The 18433-nt window shown below is 29.4% G+C and overlaps 3 protein-coding genes across 17 annotated transcripts; 1 reads left to right on the top strand and 2 right to left on the bottom strand.

The window, feature by feature from the left end:
• Positions 1-193: 193 nt before the first annotated feature.
• LOC143153725 (ubiquitin-conjugating enzyme E2Q-like protein 1) lies at positions 194-6196 on the bottom strand. Of its 6 annotated transcripts, none has more exons than XR_012993903.1 (5): positions 6025-6196; positions 5270-5545; positions 3438-3845; positions 2521-2661; positions 194-415 (listed from the first exon to the last, which is right to left on the bottom strand). XR_012993903.1 is itself a non-coding variant. In XM_076325200.1 (4 exons), exons 2-4 carry the CDS (start codon positions 5519-5521, stop codon positions 2596-2598), a joined length of 726 nt encoding a protein of 241 aa, XP_076181315.1. In that variant the 5' UTR covers positions 5522-5545; positions 6025-6195; the 3' UTR covers positions 1795-2595. The 6 variants fall into 6 exon arrangements, 3 of the variants coding, with proteins under 3 accessions (XP_076181315.1, XP_076181313.1, XP_076181314.1); XR_012993901.1 differs by lacking the exon at positions 194-415 and adding an exon at positions 2740-2950 and having other exon boundaries at positions 1795-2661; positions 6025-6188; XR_012993902.1 differs by lacking the exon at positions 194-415 and adding an exon at positions 2744-2950 and having other exon boundaries at positions 1795-2661; positions 6025-6188.
• Positions 6197-6230: 34 nt separating this feature from the next.
• Positions 6231-9262, bottom strand: LOC143153724 (transmembrane protein 231-like). Of its 3 annotated transcripts, none has more exons than XM_076325195.1 (6): positions 8230-9262; positions 7902-8065; positions 7660-7782; positions 7355-7562; positions 7061-7280; positions 6231-6340 (listed from the first exon to the last, which is right to left on the bottom strand). In XM_076325195.1, the coding sequence occupies exons 1-6, from the start codon at positions 8366-8368 to the stop codon at positions 6277-6279; spliced, it is 918 nt and encodes a 305-aa protein (XP_076181310.1). In that variant the 5' UTR covers positions 8369-9262; the 3' UTR covers positions 6231-6276. The 3 variants fall into 3 exon arrangements, with proteins under 3 accessions (XP_076181310.1, XP_076181312.1, XP_076181311.1); XM_076325197.1 differs by having other exon boundaries at positions 8594-9262; XM_076325196.1 differs by lacking the exon at positions 6231-6340 and having other exon boundaries at positions 6704-7280.
• On the top strand, positions 8693-15176 carry LOC143153728 (uncharacterized). 8 transcript variants are annotated; one of them, XR_012993908.1, is made up of 7 exons: positions 8693-8800; positions 10484-11102; positions 12457-12760; positions 12862-13081; positions 13198-13284; positions 13829-14051; positions 14304-15176. XR_012993908.1 is itself a non-coding variant. In XM_076325204.1 (5 exons), the coding sequence occupies exons 2-5, from the start codon at positions 12683-12685 to the stop codon at positions 13876-13878; spliced, it is 435 nt and encodes a 144-aa protein (XP_076181319.1). In that variant the 5' UTR covers positions 9271-11102; positions 12457-12682; the 3' UTR covers positions 13879-14288. The 8 variants fall into 8 exon arrangements, 1 of the variants encoding a protein (XP_076181319.1); XR_012993905.1 differs by having other exon boundaries at positions 8693-8857; XR_012993909.1 differs by lacking the exon at positions 8693-8800 and having other exon boundaries at positions 9271-11102; positions 14304-14616; positions 14701-15176.
• Positions 15177-18433: the final 3257 nt, after the last annotated feature.

Here is an 18433-nt window from a genome sequence, read left to right as displayed (position 1 = left end):
GACATGTCTGGTCAAATTATGCATTTGAAAATAAGAAAATGGAATGGTATCTTATACATTGTATTGAAAAATAACCAATATTTTATACAGCATAAACAAGTTGTAACAAGTTGTAATATTTTATTTTATACTGTGTATAACTGCATCAAATATTTATAGATGTATATTATTAAATTTGTATCATCACCAGAATTTATCAATCATTTTTGAAGATATTGCATTTTAGTTACAATGCATACATTTTATTTGAAAAATATGCTATAGCTAATGGAATATTTTAGTGCTTCAATAGCTTTGAGAAAACAATAGTTTTTCTCTGAAACCATTTTTTTTTATATTAATATAGAATAGAATCAATTAATTACAACAATCGTGTGTTCAAGAAAATAACGACTGATGACGTACTTTGTATGCCCTGTAAACAAAGAGAATTCTTTAATGAAGATTTTTTGAAAAGACTAAACTTTTATTCAAAACATGTTAAATTTGTATACTCTTTCAAACCAAATTTAATGCTGTAAAAGAGCTCGTTACCAATGTAGTTGATAGTTTAATGTTTTAAATATAAATATAATTACATTTAAATATATTTGATGTTACATATTTAGTGTAAAAAAAAAAAGTATATTTTTAAAATTCTGTTTTAGAATAGGAGGTGACTAAACCTGTGTAATAAGTTTATTATGAACTAAAATAAAATCAGCTGTTTTTATGCTGAACTAAAGATAGTTGGATACGTCATGTTTTTAGAGCAAGTATAATAAGAGACATCACTGTCATTCCATTGACAGTGTAAACTATTAATAATAGACAACAGTTGTGAATAAGTTTTAATTTTTTTTTTACATTGTGAAAAAGTACAGAATATTTTTTATAAATTGTTCTATACTGATTCGCAAGATGACTGTTTGAAGTGTTTTGTACCATACTCAATTTCTGAATTTATACATTGAACTTATAAAAAGTTATTAAATTACAAGAATAGAAAAAATAGTATGTAAAGAAAATATTGTGACAAAAAATAAAGTGAAGCGTGTAATGGTGAGAAAAGTGTAAGCAATAAATATTGTAATAGGCATAATAAATAATATATTAGTAAAATAAATTTTTGATTTAATTAATTTTTCACTTGTAATATTAAATGAAATTATCCCAAAGAAAATGGTAAATTGTAAATGAAAATTTTACTGGATAACTTTTTATCTTTTGACAGTTCTGCTAATAAATACAAAATATCAAACGAAAACGGCAATATATATTTGCAATACTTTATAATAAATACAAGATGTTTTATGTATTGATATGAATGAGATAACATAATCGTAATTTCAGAAGATTTTAAATTATACTACATTTAAAATTTGCTGTATTTTAAATATGTCAAACAATGTTTGCAGAACAAGAAATAAAGTTAATTCTAGTATCTTTGCAAATTTTATCTATTGTAATATAAAAATGTATTGTGAATTTCCGTGACATTAAATCTAGAAAAAGGTTAAAAATTTTAATAAACAATTGAAAGGCTGCATTCAAAGATTGCATTTTCTTTCCTCTATGGAGTGTTAAAAGAAAAAGTTGGATGGCATATAGTACTCATTAAATTAAATTAAATATACATAGTCAATATATACATAAAAAACTCAGTGTATCTAATTTAAGTTAGAAACACTTTTTCATAGTAGTAACAAAAGTAACTTTATTTGCTTCTACTCATCATATAAGATTTCAAATACATTTTATCTTATTGTAATCTTCTAATGACTACAAAAAAGTATTTAACATGTCAAATTACTTGCCAAAATAAGAAAGCATTAATTTTGATATTATTATAAAATTATTGTACAATAACAATTATTAATTGCAATACTGATTAATTGTTAATTATATTTATTCCCTTTATAATATTATAACGTTAACGCTATTGCTGAGCAAGGAAACAAGTCATTGATATTATCAAAATCGAAAATTGCTTTTACCTCTGTGATATTACTTTTTTAGTCCTATATTGACAAAACATTTTTTATTTTAGTGAATATATGCCCTCAAAGTCCATAACCCATTTTTTTTATAACACTCTGTATATTAAAAATCTGTTTCTACAGGATTATACCATCGTTGTATTACATTTTCGCGTGTACGTGCACGTTTGTGTGTGTATATGTGTGTGTGTGTGTGTTGTCGTAATTTAGTTTATATCAATCAATAGTACAATCAAATTTATATATATTAGATCTACCATCTCTTTTATAGTTATAATTATATTCCATGAAATTTCTGTTACTTCCTGCCATTAATATCCTATTATTATAATGAAAATTTAAAATATTCGTACTGTTACTAAATGGTCTTAACTTTGTCATTTGAAATTAGATAAAATTGCAGGATAAAAGATACAATCTTGTAATGCATTAACAAAAACTTTATATATTATTTTAGGTTTTCAGCCCGAAATATTCACCATTTTTATGTACAACAAACGTTCTGGTAATTCCACAATGATCATTTTAATGCGAAACTTACGCAAAATCCACTATTCTTATCATAATCGAACAACTGCAAACATTATAGCTATTGCTTCAACTGAATCAATAAACTTTAGAACTCCTTAAAAATTTCGCTGTCACTTTCCACTCCTTTCTCAACTATTGCACAGCATACCTCCTGTAGAAATACCGGAAATCAATTATGCAATTTCTGGGTCGTTCAGAAAGGGAAAGAAATGGATCCAATAAAGCTCACAGACTTAAAACCTGCATGCAGCGGTTCACTTCTTTAAATAACAATCATGTTTTTCGTTTCTTTAACGCAGTCCGAAGGATCAACCCTCGGCAAGTCGTGGCGTGACCCAACCATACTTTTCATGGGTCTTCACTAGACTTCTGAAGGATACTTCAGCTGAGCGCCTATTGAATTCTTTGTTCGCCGCCACTGCTTTCCCTGCCACACGACCCTGAAAGATTGAACACGTTTAAAGGACATTAAAGAACATGTCAACATTAAAATTGTTCTCCACTATGCCAATTTTTATACGAGTAAAAATGTAATAACTATACATTTTTGTATGAATGCTGCTTAAAAAGGGAATTTCTCAAAGAATAAAATCAACATATTGAGATTTATTCGCGACGTTTATTCAATTGGACAGTTAAATTTTCATTTATTCAATGTGAAATATTTAATTCTATAATTCAAATTTTTATTTTTATTCAACAATAAAATAATAATCCTATGAACATCGGAATTGTTTTTCAAAAGGACACAGCTTACACCCCAAAGCATGTAATAGTTTCAAATTATAAATAAATTACAAAAAATAGCCTTTTTTTCGAATAATATCAAGACCGTTCCGAAATTCAAGATCTTAAATGTTTCCGAAACCTAGAAACAATTCGAAGTGTTCTAGTTGAATCACTTGAGAAAATTTAAGAGCATTTCACCTGGCCTTTAACGATGCTGGCAGCAAATTGCATAATCACGGCTTCCATGGTGTACGCGCTAACCCATCCCCTGGGTGTAAGAAGTTCCATGCAAATAGCACCGCCCTCCATCACGAATCCTTTCTCGATTCGAGGCGAAATGACACGCATAAAAGGTGGGGCGAATGGAAAGTTCTTTGGAAATACGACGTGGAGAAGTATATGAGGTATATTGCGTTCTCTCATGTCGGCCGCCAATTCACTCTCTGGATCGATTTTGTGCAGTCTCACGTGCCACTCGAATAAATTGTCGTTGACCAGCTCCGCGGTGAAGATCGACTCGAGCCGGTGCTGAGTCCTTTGGATCTCGCTGAGCTCCTTCATTAATCGACGTAGGCGAACCTTCTTGTCCGGTACTACAACAGCACCCTAGACCGAATTCAGAATTATAATTCGACTCAAGAATACAAATACCTTTCTCAATTTCATTAATCCTTTGCATCGGTACTGTTAAACTACCGCCAAGTTCGCAAAGCTGATTATTTAATAACAGAATATCCAAAACAGAGCTGTTGAAATCCAGAACATATCAGAATCACCAGATCTCCCTTCTTCCAAGTATAGATTTCAAACATTTGGGACTATTCAAATATTTTATAGATATTTGAAATATGACTATTCCTCGTCATTCTGTGTATTCCTTGCGGGCATTAACTCAACACTTGTGTTTCTATGTGTTCCGTAACTACTACATTGCAATTGATTACGATGCGCTTTGTTGCAATCGTGTTGAGGTCTTCGATGCACCCTCTACCAAGGTGTCTCACAGTAGGAGTACTACGATGTCAATATTCTTTGGGGTTCAAGGTAATGCAGATTCGGCAACTTCGGAAGATTTCCATGTTGTTGAAAACATTGGATAAAAGCTCCGAATACGCGACGTTGTGCAATTTTGCGATAATTCTCACAAAATAATAAACAATTTTTTTTCACAGGCTTTTTAAAGGAATATAATACTACGGAAAGCGTCTTTTTTTTATTCCACCGAACACTACGTATCTTTTTATCCTTTGAGAAATGATACCCAACTTCTATCAATATGTTTACAAATCACAGTTTGAGAAACACTGTTTTCTTCAGTGCGAGTGACCTGTCGACACGCACGGTCGGTAGTTGCAGACGACAACGATTCTTATCGCACGCGAGATCGAATTTCATTCACTAATGATAATTAAAATTTATTATCAAGGGATTGACGAAGTATTACACGATGAAAATATATTCAAACACTTTTGAATGCTGCAAATACGTGCTTCTCCAAGTAAAATCATGTTTGGACTCATCTTCATCGAGAAAACCTTACCAATTTATTGATAATACTACTGTAAAGAAACAATGAAAAGTATAACATTTCTTTATTTTATATTAGCGGTTATTTTATATAGCTGTAAAGCTAGGATCATTAAGCGCGTGTAGTGCGAGACTAACTCGCTGTTGTTCTATCTCGCTCGCTCTCGATGCATTCCATTAATTTTCCTGTACGTAATTCAAAGACTGATTTGAGTTTAATACATTTTTCAGAAACGATTCGAGTAAAGTATAATGGAAAATCGTTGGAAAAAGATTGCATTTGTACTCATTCATAAATACGAGCCTCGATCTCAGCTCGAGATAAGAGAAGTCGATACTTACAAAAAAAGTGCCTCCTTTCCTTGAAGGCATGTGAGAGTACTATTGTATCCGTTTGGTAACGTACAAACAGGGATCACCGAAATGTTTAATATTTAAAACCATTCTTTGTAAAAATTACCGAATAGTAGTAACTAATATTCTAGGAAAGATAAGTAAGATACCTGAGTAGAGGTGCCGGTGGTTTTCTTGGATTTAAAGAAACAACTTCCGTGGTTGGAGTTACTGGCACCAGAATTTTCGGGCAACACGTCGTCAGCTGGTGTAACCGCATCGGGACGATGATGCCGACTCAGAAGTCTTCTCGACGGAGAACTCGTCGAACTGCTCGCCGCTTCTTGCTCCGAAATTTTCTCGGAGGATCGAAAAATTTTCCGAAAAGCGGCCACGACCTTCTCTTTCGACCTCGTAGACATGACTCAACAACTACTTTTAACACTCTGCAATCGTTATTTTAGATAAAAATTACCATTAAATTCGCCAGTTAAATTTTATTAAAATTTATTCAGACGTTAATTTTCGTACTCGATAATTAATATTAAACTAAACGACAGCGATCACATTTCCAGTCACGTTTTATATCGAGAATCCTTTATCTTGCATCGCGTTCGTAACTGATCAAACAGCTCATTGTAATGTATAGTCAAACATCTCGGAAATGATTCAAATGTCATCAGTAACGTTATAAAATAACTATATTGTTTTCCTTTTGAAAATTGAATTTTCACAAATTTTGTCGCGCGACTCGTAAAAATATTATATTTTACAGATGGAACATTGTTAAACGCCGAGAGAACTTGTCGAAATGTAAACGTTACCATTACGAAAAAAATATCCGAGAAAAGCTGCATGCAGGTTCGATAAACGTCACAGCAGCATCCGCAGCTGTTCAGTATTATTTTTACACTACATCACTTACCCTTTCTTGTACAGTAATCAAGGGTTCCTCCATGAAAACACGTCCAATTGTTTCCAGATCATTTCAATGACGCTAACGTACGACACTTTGTGTTTAAAGGAATGAATAATTCGTGGAAATACTGTGCATCAGATGCGAGAGTACGAGAGACGAAAGACACATACAATAGAACACGGCGCAGTCTCCACCCTCATTGAACAACTCGAGCGCGGAGTTCGGAAAGGGTTGCTACCTCCGTTTGCCAGGGCCGTCTTATAAACAAGCAATTTTCATTCGCGAAATATTCCTCGAATGCAAACGTTCGATTGGTTTTATTCTATCGGTTGTAAAAAACATTTTGAGGACATTTTTAATTGATACCTAAACCGTTCTTATACACCTCTGGGAAAGAAAATAGTATAAATATAAAAAATGGTAAAAAATTGATTTAAATCAATACTTCTGTTCCTTATATTGAACACGATACTTTAGGCATTTATTTCTCAAAATATGATGTGAACATCGCTTCTATTTTTGGAAATTGTATAAGTATTAGTAGATTGTAAGTATTTCTTATTTTTGTATTAGTTTTATATTAGTTTATCGTATTAATTTATTCTTCTATAAAAAGACACTTTAGTAATGTATTGCTGGAATAATTAATTTTGTTAACGCAGTATGTAACGCTTCTAATTTTTTCTCTAACATATTATAGCAGTTTAAATACTATGATACCAACAATCGGTACTTAGTTATTTAATTTTCTTTTACATTTCACCTTTACAAATACTTTTCTCTTACTATCTAGTTTTCCTCTTCTTTCTTTTTGATTATCCTAAAATAATAAGCAAGTTCGAAAAATGACCTGTACAAAAAACCTTGTATCTATCTATACAACACCTATACAAATATATCTTTATCTATAAAATATCTACGTCTTTACCTATAAAATACCTGTACAAATTACAAATCATAGAAAAAGAATTAAATCGATTCAATAATTCACTGCATATACTATTTATTTCTCCATGGGACCATAATGTAACAGTTTAAATACCGATTTGAAAATAAGAAAACCAAAATATGTTTTGCTACATAAGCAAAGACAAGAAGGCACGATAAATACTGAACCCATGCCCACTTTAATTCTTCCCAAATACTGGATTGATAATAGATTAAATGTCCCCTATAAATTATTTCTCCATGAACAATTACCACATCTTCGTTTAAGTAACCTACTTGACTTGTTACATATTCATTGTTTAGTTTTGCTGAAACTGAAACAAAATGTTATAATGTAACAATTTTTTACCTCAAATTTTAAAAAACAATACAAAAAGATGATACTAACGCTTCCTATTAATATTTTTCATAAGCAATTCTTCCAGTGAATGATCAGCTATTTCTAAACTTTGATTATATGTTTCGAATAAACCTTTGCTGTTGATAAGGCCTTTCTGCTCTAACATTAAATCTCCAGAAAAATGCACTTTTTGAACTTCTTCATTTAATACATGATTAAATACAGCAATGGATTCTATTGTAGCCTCAAACAATTGCTACAACAAATGAATAATAATATAAATTAACAATATGAATATTTTAAAATAATGAAAAACAATCAAAAATAATTAAAATATAATAACAGAATTTTACCTTTAGTGTAAAATTAAAGAAAAGTAAAAGCTTTAGAGACTTAATTGGTTTGTCCGTATAAAAATGAGCCTCAAATTTTAAAATATCCTTTTTACCATCGCTATTTGTATCTAGCTCTTGAACCTACAATATTAACAAATTAATAATGATCAAATATTGATGATTAACATAAAATAATTAACAAAATATATATTAATGTAATGGTTTCCTAATTAAATACCATAGTTATGTAAAAATAAAACCTTTATTAATATGCAGTCATCTACGATTTGATTATTTTTATACGTTGTAGACATTGAGCAAATTATGGGATTAATATTATAATCCCTATAAGCTAATAATAGATATTTATAACTAAACAATACATCAGGTGTTTCTGCATATACACGATTTTTCAAAGAGAAACCTGAAAATTATAAACATTAGTAACAATATGAAACGAATAAAAAATTTGTGATTAAAATATGTAAAATTCGTATACTACTTTTATCATATTATACTATTATTTAAAAAATTACGAAGTAAATAAATATGAACAACTATGAAAAGTAAAGTATTAAAAATACATACCTCCGGCATTATAAATAATGAAAAAAGGTGTAAACAATGACAATGTTACAAAAAGTAATACGATAAAAAAACTTAGAGAACAAATATTACTTTTATATTTATAATCTACAGTGCTTGAAAATATTTCAATAGCGGCCATTATGACGCGTTGTCTTGGCAACGACCACAAAAATAAAGTAAAATCGTGACAATTTTCATTGGAATACAAGAAATATTTCAATTTTTTAAATTGACAACAAATTTAAAGAATTTCTATCTAATGGAAACATGACTTTAATCGTTAGAACAAGGCAAACGTAACTTTATTTAAGAGAAGTCTTGACCTTGGCACACGAGATCAAATTTCCACCAAACATGAACATACCCGAGACCTTCGTTGTTGCTCTACCTCGTTTATGGTCAATGTGGTAACTCATTCATTTTTTTTTGTCGAGTGACTACGAAATAAAAATCGTTGGTGATCTTGCCTTTAAGCAAGGTTTTGGAACGATTTTAATACTTCAAGCAAAGTTAGGAGCAGTTTAACACGTAAAACGAGTTGGCAACGATTTTTATCTCAAGCGGAAGTCGAGTAATTTCTGATTTCAAAGTCACAGGCAAATTAACTGCATTCATGGACCAACTTTAGGTTGGGATTTCTAACATGGACATCAAAATCTGTTATTTTTTACAAATATTTGCTCATGTTCCAATCAACTAATTAAACAAGAGAATAAGTCTATAGAAGTTGTCGTGAATTTTCTACATTTCTATCAAATTCGCATACTTCTATCGACTTACTGCCTTGTTTTCAATAACGATTGACGTATCAAATCATCTAACTTTAAGCTCGAAGAGTCCAAGACAATATACAATCGTGCCTCGAACAAAAATTGAATAAAAACGTAAATAAAGAAGAAATAAATCCTTCATTTTCATGGTAAAGTAATAAATCAAAATATATGAAGATACACGTATAGATGTTGAGAAACACTTATCAATTTTACGGAACAAAATTGTAATTAATATATTAAAAAGTTGATCAAACTTTTGTATCCTTTTTGTATTTATTAACAAAATGATATTCCTTTAACAGCTGTATTTTTAGAAAACAGCTGTTAAAGGAATTGGCGTGTTGGTTTTATTACGAATGTGATAACCGAACAGCAGTATCAGCTTGATAAAAACTACAAAGACGATACAAACAAAAGCTTTATTAGTTTCTAGAATATCAAGTACATTATCTTCGTGTGTACTCGTAAAAATCTTGCAGTGCCTGCACCTGTATCTTGATAAACCTTGGTTGTTTCTGCGACCACAAAACTAGGTTTTTAAACATTCTGTTTATTTCTACTTCGTCCAAGTGCGGTCTTTGCTCGAGGTACGGCTGCTCGTTATCACGATGATTCTGAATCTCCAAATCCAAATCATCTTCTGCTTCACTGTAACTGGTGAGCGATTTTTCTATTTCTTGTTGCAGAACTGCCTCCTTTGTAATTGTTTTCATAGTTCCTGGAATATCGGTAATGATGGAAGAGTTTTCTTCTTGATCCCTATGCACCTCTTGTTCCGTTGTTGCTTCGTTTGCCAGTATTTTTTCCCATGATTTACAAATAGTAATTTGCGTCACATCTATCCAAGCATCATTGAGTATATTAATACAATCCTTTATATCGTATTTCTTATAAAATTCCTTCAGTCCACCAGGAAATTCCAAAATCCTCATCAACATGCGTTGACGATAGGATCTTTTCATTGTTTCTATTATTCCCTGGCCCATTGGCTGCAGAGTGGACACCGTATTCGCCGGAAAGTATACTATTTCGATATTATCGTTCTCCCCTTGTTCTTTCGATGGAAGCACGTGAGCTTCATGATTATGTAGTAACAGCAGAACCTTTCCACGAATGCCCCTTTCGAGCTGCTGCTCTCTCACGGCTGGTTTGAAATGGTTTTTTAACCAATCAGCGAACATGCTCTGGTCCATAAAAGCATTTTTTTGAGCCTTGAAAATGACCGGTAATGAATTCGAGCAATGCTTCAGGACCCTCAGTCTCTCGTGTTTGTTGATGAAGATTGGCGGAAGTTTGTGCGTTCCGGTTGCATTCGTGCAGAGCCACACGGTGACTCGATCCTTTTTTATTTTATTTCCGGGGACTCTTATTTCTCCAGAGTAGACCAATGATTTTTTCGGAATAACCTTCCACATTAAGCTTGTTTCATCCATATTGTAAACATTTTGTAATTTAATGTTTTCCTCCTCCAACCGTTGTAGAAAGCTCCGGGAAAATTCTTCCGCCACCTTCGTGTTGGCGCATATACTCTCGCCATGAAGCTTCTGCAAACGAATCCCATGACGACGTTTAAACCTCCATACCCAACCCCTGGATGCCGAAAATGATGATGGACCGTCAACTTCTTCATTTAATTCCCTTGCTTTCTCTTGGAGTTGTACATCAGTGACAATATCTCCTATTCTTCGTCGTTGTAAGTACCACGAATGTAAACGAGCATCCAACTCTTCAAACAGGGGTGTCCGCAACTTCTTCTGATCGTGAGCTTCCGATATCTGCAACTGTTGCCGTATTTGGACTGAATTTGATTTAATGCGGCGGATGGTTAAATCGGTGACATTGTACTTGTTAGCCAATTGAGACAGCGGAAAACCATCCTCCAATTTCTGTAAGATGTCGAACCGTTGTTGTAGCGTCAAGTAAACGTGTGTCTTGCAACGTCTGGCCGACATCGTACACCCGGCGGCATTAATTTGTTCTATCCAATGTTGTTAGACGAGCCGGGTTTTTTTACGCATGCGCGGCTCGCTGCCGAAACAGTGCCGTGCATAGTATGTACCAATACTTAACATGACCACCAAAGGCGGGCCCTGGCAGCAGGTAGGTCATATAAATTTGTTTGTTAAATATATTTTATTTTTGTTTTAAGTTACACAATAGTATTTAAGAAATTTTATTTTAAATTTTGCTATAAATGCTGTAGAGAACATCATGTAACATTTGCAGGTTCACTTTCTACTGACTATTATTTAATTTTTATAATTATTTACATTTGTATACAGAAATTATAGAAATGCAATTTGTCTCTATTTTTCTAGAGTACACATCTGAATTATGACTATTTGTTGATTAAATTCAAAATAAAATGCAAACAATTCTCATCTGAGAAATTAACCTTTATATTTTTTGTTAATATAATCTCTTTTCTTTTCACAATTTATAGTCTTTACTACTCAAAGCAATGGCTAAAACTTATGAAACAATTAAGTAAGGAGACTTTCAAAATCTTCTTGTGTTATTGTGAAGAAAATAAAATTTAATATGTTAATATCTTATATATTCTTAAATTAATGAATACACAGACACAGGAATAGGTCTATTTTCTTACCGATGAAAGTGTTTGCAAAAAAACTCAAAGTTTGTACAAGGTAGGGAATCCAACGTCAAAGAGTTAACAATATCCCAATATCATTCCTGACTGTAGCTTATTCTCTATATCAATATTTCATATAAATTATTCAACATTTTATAATTGTATTTGCATATATATATATATATATATATATATATATATATATATATATATATATATATATATATATATATGCACTTATGGATATATTTTACTTTATCTTGCTTTTTATTTATTTTTTAAAAAGTTTTAAATCATTGTGCATTAATATCCTGGTCCAAGGGAAAAATCACCAGCTCTGGTTATCTCCATTCCTTCATGGCATGCATTTGGCTTACAAGCCAAGATGTAAATAATATTTTGCATAATATTTAAATAATATATACATAAATATATTACATACATTTAATACACCAAAATGGGGAAAATATATTTGAATATAATACACAATTGTGCATACCATAAACATATACAAAACATACAATATACATTAAAATACTTTAAAATATAAAAAAAGTACAGTGTATAGTATAATTAACTGAATTGTTAATTTGCAGACACTGCATATTACACATATAATGTATTTTAAGTATGTTGTATGTTTTGATATATATTAATTTATGAAAAAAGTTACCTGTTACTATTCATATACAAGTTTTCATATTGCACAATGAAATAGCTATTATTTTTTCTTCAATGCGGTTCAGTATAGTGACATATATAGAAATTCTGAAAATATAATGAAATATATTTAATAAATGATATTTTAATCCTTGAATTAATAACGTATTTTATGCTTTACTGTCATGAATCTGTTCACAGAGCATCATTTCAAAGCCACTCATACGACTTATCACGTATAGGTTAAATGTATCAAAATTAATTCCGCACATACGTATTTATGTTCGGCAACCGTCACGCGCACTAGAAATATAGGAGCTGCTTCGAGCGCACTTTGGCGGGATCTTTCATAGATAAAGGGTTGTTTTTAAACATTTTTGTACATTCTTTTAATTTTATTTAAGTTTTATATAATACTTTACCAAAAATGTCGAAATGTTGTGTACCAAGTTGTAGAAATTCGTGGAGAACTCATAAACTTTTGGTTTTACCAAAGGACAAGGAGGTAAGTTTGTACCCAATAGTACCAATTAGCAGTTTTAACTATGCTAAATAATAAATAAAAAATACGATTAATAAGAAATATAATGAAAAAACTTGTTTTAGCTTCGGATAAAATGGTGCATGGCCATATCTAGAGAAGATTTAATTGATGTAGATTTAAAACAAAGAAACAATTATCGAGTATGTGAAGTACATTTTATGGAACACGATAAAATCGGTGGACCTTCTAATAGAAGATATTTAAAATGTGCCGCATTTCCATGTTTAAAATTACCAGATATAGTAAAACAAAAGAACATGTCGGTAATTCCTACAACATTAAGTATGTTTCTTAAGTTATTCAGAAAAGATTTTTTAATTAAAAAATGATATATAATGATGCTTAATATAATTTACATGCAAATGTATATCCATGTTTAAGAATTATTTGTATTTCAGATAATGAGGTACCAAAAGTAGAAAACCCATTTGTCAATCCTATACCTCGAACATCAAGAACCTCTGAAAACTCTTGTAAAGAATCAGGTATATTCTTTTATATTATGACTATACCAAGTAATAATTGTATTTAAATATTAAATTGAAGAATCATCTTTGATATCATCTACACAGGAATTCATGAAGGTTAACAGTACTTTCCATTCCAATGTTACATGTACACCTACCACATGGAGGTATATTTTTATTTGTTACGTTATATATTTCCATTTATTTATTATAGTATTGTCCATTATATATTGTATAATGTATTGGATTCTAAACCTTATTGAATTTTTCTACTATTATTACGAATATCCATCATTTTTAAAAAATATTTCTTTTACAATTATTATTAAAATGAATAATAAACTTCCTAGTAACTATGTATGGTTATTACACCTGGAAATTTGGACTTTTATATTAAAGATTGAAAACCATTTATAACTTCTTGTACTGATTAATGATGGGTTTACTAGCAATATGACTACCAATCACGTGTTTAACACCTATTCTAAAAATTTGGTTAATAATAAATGTTTAATGATAGAATATAAAATAAATACAATGGATAAAATATACTTTTTTCCAGGTTATAAACAGAGAGTCCTAAGACCATCTAGTACATATGTGGATATATAAGATTTAAAATCTTAAAATAGCACTATACCTGAGTTTAGTAGAGTTTAGTAGAAATGCTTTACTTGATGAGCCTATTAGCAAATCCAAATATCATTACAATTCCACAATTTCACACATTGCTGAGTGGCCATCCTTTCCACTTATCAACACAATGCAACAGATGACATCCACATGCAAGTATTAAGGTTCTACTATATTATTATACAATAGATAATTATAATAGCAATGAACAATGAAGAAGAGAATATAGTTTAAAATGTTCATAAAAACTAAAAGGTACACAATTTTGAAAGAAACTTAACATATTTTTTGTCTATCAAAAATTATAGAATGTTATTCCAATCAAAATGCTGTAATAAACAAAAAAATTCTAGTAATATTAGAAACTTTAACTACCTGTGTTCTTACAATTAATAGTATTACAGGTTTACGAACTGCAATGTTAGCCAAATATTGAAGAATACAACTTATAAATATTTGGGAGCATCAAGCAATACCAATTGTAATAAATTCTTTTCAGTTTGATAAAGTAATTTCCTTATTTAAGCATAGAAAATTTAAGCCATTGTTTTTAAGTTTTGTTCCATTGGTTTCTTAATTACACTTTTATAGTAAAACGAAAAGTTTTTTTCTGAAATTGAGGACTCACTGAACACATACAAGTTTATGTGGCATTATAGAGACTAGAAGATAAAGATATTGACCTCTAAGTGAATGTTATTATATGTATTGACTTAGGTTAGTATGTTTCAAATATTACACAAAAACAAATGGTAATATTTAGGTAAACAAATAAATTAATTTAAAGGAAATATTTAATAGGTACTGGTTGCCTTAAAAAATGTTTAGTCCCAAGATACCTGATAAGACATTCATATTAATTACTACCTTGCATCTGTTATTTGTGAATAAGTTGCCAATTGCAGTATTATTGTTGTTGTTGTTGTTATACAATAAATAATAAGTAATATTATTTTTATTAAATTAAATTATTGAATAAATATTTGCTCCACCATGTTACATACTGATATATAACTGGAATAAAGGATTCTATTCATAGATGCAAGAAACGTATGTAGTGTTTTTTATGTATCTGATGTAGTATAGATAAAGCACACGTTTTCTGTATCTGTGTTAATATAGACAGAAAAATTTGCACTAGATGTATAAGTGCAGAAAGTACAGAAGCGTATAAAAAAATATATGGAATATAAAAGTTGAAATTATATATACTCTTGTAAATTTGTGGAATTATCAGTTCATACTCCATATATTTTTTTATACTTACATATATACGCGCGCGGGAATATTAATATTGTTAATAAAACAATATTATTCCTTTACTTATGTTATTATAAGTTATATTGTAACAGTACAATGCTTGTAGATTTATAGGAAAAAGTGTTAGTACAATTCAATATAGATTATTAGTCAATTTAATGTAAACATAAAAGAAGTAAAAAGATGTTCCTATATATTTTTTTAATGCTTCACTAAAGAAATAATCTAAGTAGATAATTTTAAAAGTATTGTTAAATTATTATTAAAACATGTTAAAATAGTAATGGAATTTTTTTTAGAATATTATAACTTTAGGATTTGTCAATTGTGAATTAATGTTCTGCTATATTTCAAATTTAAAGAAAGATATGATGTTAAAAATATTATTAACAAAAGATGCAATAGCTTATAAATTTTGTTTCTCAATAAATAATGACTTCCCTATATTTTGTCATTCTAAATATAACCATGTATGAAATAAAGAAAATTGTTTAAAAATTTTATTTTCTTTGATTTACATACAAATTTCCATTTACAGTTCATTTAACAGTCTTTAATACATATTTACCTAACGAAAAGTTACATATAAATTATTATGAATGCCTTGGGCTTATACCTTACAAACTATATACTTTTTTTACATATTTTTCAGTTCATCTTAATAACGTCATGCATTAGTATTTTAATTTTCTGGACACATTGCAGTAGATTGAAAATAACCAAATTGCTTTCCCTTTTTCATTCATATCGCTTAAAAATAGTGATTCAACAATATACTGTAGAGTACGATTTTTTCAACATAGTGAGTGTGAACATCTCTTGAATTTAAAATTTATAATGTTCCATCAAAAGTATCTAAATACACATTGCTTTTAGAAGAGCCACACTATTAATGCAATATATTCTATGTACTAAACATATCTTATAATTACTGTACTTTAAAATAATATAGCATATATATTGTTATTACTATTAATAGTGTATTAAAGGAATAATGGTAAATGAATTACTTATAAATAAAGTGATACAATGTATTTTAAAAACTGTACAAAAAAAATTCAGAAACTGTAAATGATATACAGTTTGCTAAGATATACAGTTTCACAGAACACACATATGTGATAAGTGTATTCTTTAAACATAATTGCACATATAGTTCAATAACTCTATCAAACTATGAATCAAATGAATGAGTACATTTTCTTTCACACATATAATAATGTTGAATCGAATTACAAAACGAGCAATAAAATCTGCCATAAGTATTGGTGTAAACAATGTATTATCATTATTTAATTAATATAATACCATATTAGTATATTTCTCTACATTTTCTTTTCTTTACTACAAACTGATACAGTTATGTGCTAGTATATGTTATTATATTAATAAGAAATAACTTGACATTGCAGAAGCCTTTAGATGTGCACCATTAATGTCAAGAAATTGATACTTTTATTAGCAATTCATCTTCTGTTTGTTAATTAAACAATGACATGTCATTTATTTCTAATTTTAGTGAATTGTTCGAGTTTATGAAACTCTGCACTGCATTGTAACATTTGTATCACCTAAGGATTTTTTACATTACATTGCAAACTATTTGTTTTTGTACAGATGTAAGAGTATACCTAATTACTTATATACATAAGAATGTGGCTACCAATGAAGTGTTACGCTAGGAAATCATACTTTATTGTTGATGTATCATTCATTTATAGATATTGTGACTATAGAGTACATAGAAGAATTGACAGAGAATGTTCACCTCTACCAAAGCTTCGAATGAATTTATTTTTATAATTGCATACAAGTCTAATTTTAATCCAGAAGAAGTCTAAATTACATATTTTCATTAATAACTTTACAAGCACTGTACTGAATAGTGTCGTAAAATTTAATCAATCTTGAGCAATGTATTCATGTTATCTATACTATTTTAAATTGTAACATGCTTTTATGAACTGTCTTTGGTGTACGCAAGTTTTCAGACTAGAAAGTAGTAGTGTCAAAAGGCCTGGAATGTGAAATTCTATTTAGATACATGAAATTTAATGAATTTGATAAAAGTGTACATTATTTTGTTAACAATCCAAAACATTTTTGTTTCTTTATTGTAGTAATTATAGTATATTTATTATAGCAATTCATTCAAAGTAGATAGCACGCGCGCAACACAAAACAATTGATTCTAATAATTAAAAACAATTGCAAGCATGTATAAAGAGACATTAAAAATACACATAAAGATCAGTAGAAATAGAAACATTTATAGTATTATTATTTAATGCTTATGTTGCACCTATTACCTCAGATATAAGGACTAACATTTATTTATAAAGACAATGGATATGGTATAGATTGCTGTTAAAAAAAATCAATCTTATAAACATATGATGTTACATTAGTAAACTATAATGGTAATATTTTATTGTCATGAGTTTGAAAAAATCATTGCAACTAATGAGTTTATCTCAATTAAAAGAAGAAGAAGAAATGTATTAAATAATTAGCATTAATCATAATCTGTGATTGACAGTCATACAAACATAATAAACAGTGGCTTATTTGGAACTTAATCTAAATTGTGTATAATACTACCAAGATCACTGCAGTTCCATGTTGACACTAAGTTGAATTTGAATACAAATTTATCATTAGTTTTTTCCTTGACTTTCAATATGTAATATTTGAATAAAATGTGCTTTAAATAAATAAAAATGTTAATAATGTGCGATATTAAATGAAAAAGAAACCATAATGTACTTATTAATATAGCAATTTCCATTTTTAGTATTAATAATTGCATTTAAGGCAAGTAGTAAAACTGGCAGTCATGATAAAAGGAAAACGTGTAAAGAAATACATATAGAAATAACCTGTGTTTATTTGAAAGATATCAAATAAGATAGATTTCATTCTAAGGTTTCTATCCGAAAATGATATAATTCTTAATCATGATTACATTAGCCTTTATTCCATATAAAAGACGAGGGTTTCTGTACTTCGTGCATACAATCGTACACCAATAGTACTTAAAAAGTAAACAAAAATAATTCATTGCATTGAAAGTTATTATCACAATATTTAGTTCTCGTGACATAGTAACATAATGGAAAAAATATCTTGTAGTATCAGAAATTGAAAACAATTTTGTATTATTCTCTCGGAAATAAATATTGCTTTAAAAATATTGATTTCTTGAATAATTTTTTTGATTTTAATTTGAAATTTTCAAACATGCCAAAATCTTTGAATCCTTTACTAAAAATTA

The sequence above is a fragment of the Ptiloglossa arizonensis genome, chromosome 13 (assembly GCF_051014685.1).
Source record: "Ptiloglossa arizonensis isolate GNS036 chromosome 13, iyPtiAriz1_principal, whole genome shotgun sequence".
Taxonomy (NCBI): Eukaryota; Metazoa; Arthropoda; class Insecta; order Hymenoptera; family Colletidae; genus Ptiloglossa; species Ptiloglossa arizonensis.
The sequence above is the reverse complement of the archived record's forward strand: the minus strand, read 5'-3'. Positions and strand labels throughout refer to the sequence as shown.

What these genes read in the sequence shown, in the direction of transcription:
- LOC143153728 (XM_076325204.1), top strand. Translation starts at nt 12,683, where the DNA reads ATGTCGAAATGTTGTGTACCAAGTTGTAGAAATTCGTGGAGAACTCAT. An exon ending in TTTTACCAAAGGACAAGGAG is followed by an intron (nt 12,761 to 12,861) that starts GTAAGTTTGTAC and finishes AACTTGTTTTAG; the next exon opens with CTTCGGATAAAATGGTGCAT. An exon ending in GGTAATTCCTACAACATTAA is followed by an intron (nt 13,082 to 13,197) that starts GTATGTTTCTTA and finishes TTTGTATTTCAG; the next exon opens with ATAATGAGGTACCAAAAGTA.
- LOC143153724 (XM_076325195.1), bottom strand. Translation starts at nt 8,368, where the DNA reads ATGGCCGCTATTGAAATATTTTCAAGCACTGTAGATTATAAATATAAA. An exon ending in ATGACTGCATATTAATAAAG is followed by an intron (nt 7,783 to 7,901) that starts GTTTTATTTTTA and finishes TTAATATTGTAG; the next exon opens with GTTCAAGAGCTAGATACAAA. An exon ending in TCTTTAATTTTACACTAAAG is followed by an intron (nt 7,563 to 7,659) that starts GTAAAATTCTGT and finishes CATTTGTTGTAG; the next exon opens with CAATTGTTTGAGGCTACAAT.
- LOC143153725 (XM_076325198.1), bottom strand. Translation starts at nt 5,521, where the DNA reads ATGTCTACGAGGTCGAAAGAGAAGGTCGTGGCCGCTTTTCGGAAAATT. An exon ending in CCACCGGCACCTCTACTCAG is followed by an intron (nt 3,846 to 5,269) that starts GTATCTTACTTA and finishes AATTCGGTCTAG; the next exon opens with GGTGCTGTTGTAGTACCGGA. An exon ending in CCAGCATCGTTAAAGGCCAG is followed by an intron (nt 2,951 to 3,437) that starts GTGAAATGCTCT and finishes TCAATCTTTCAG; the next exon opens with GGTCGTGTGGCAGGGAAAGC.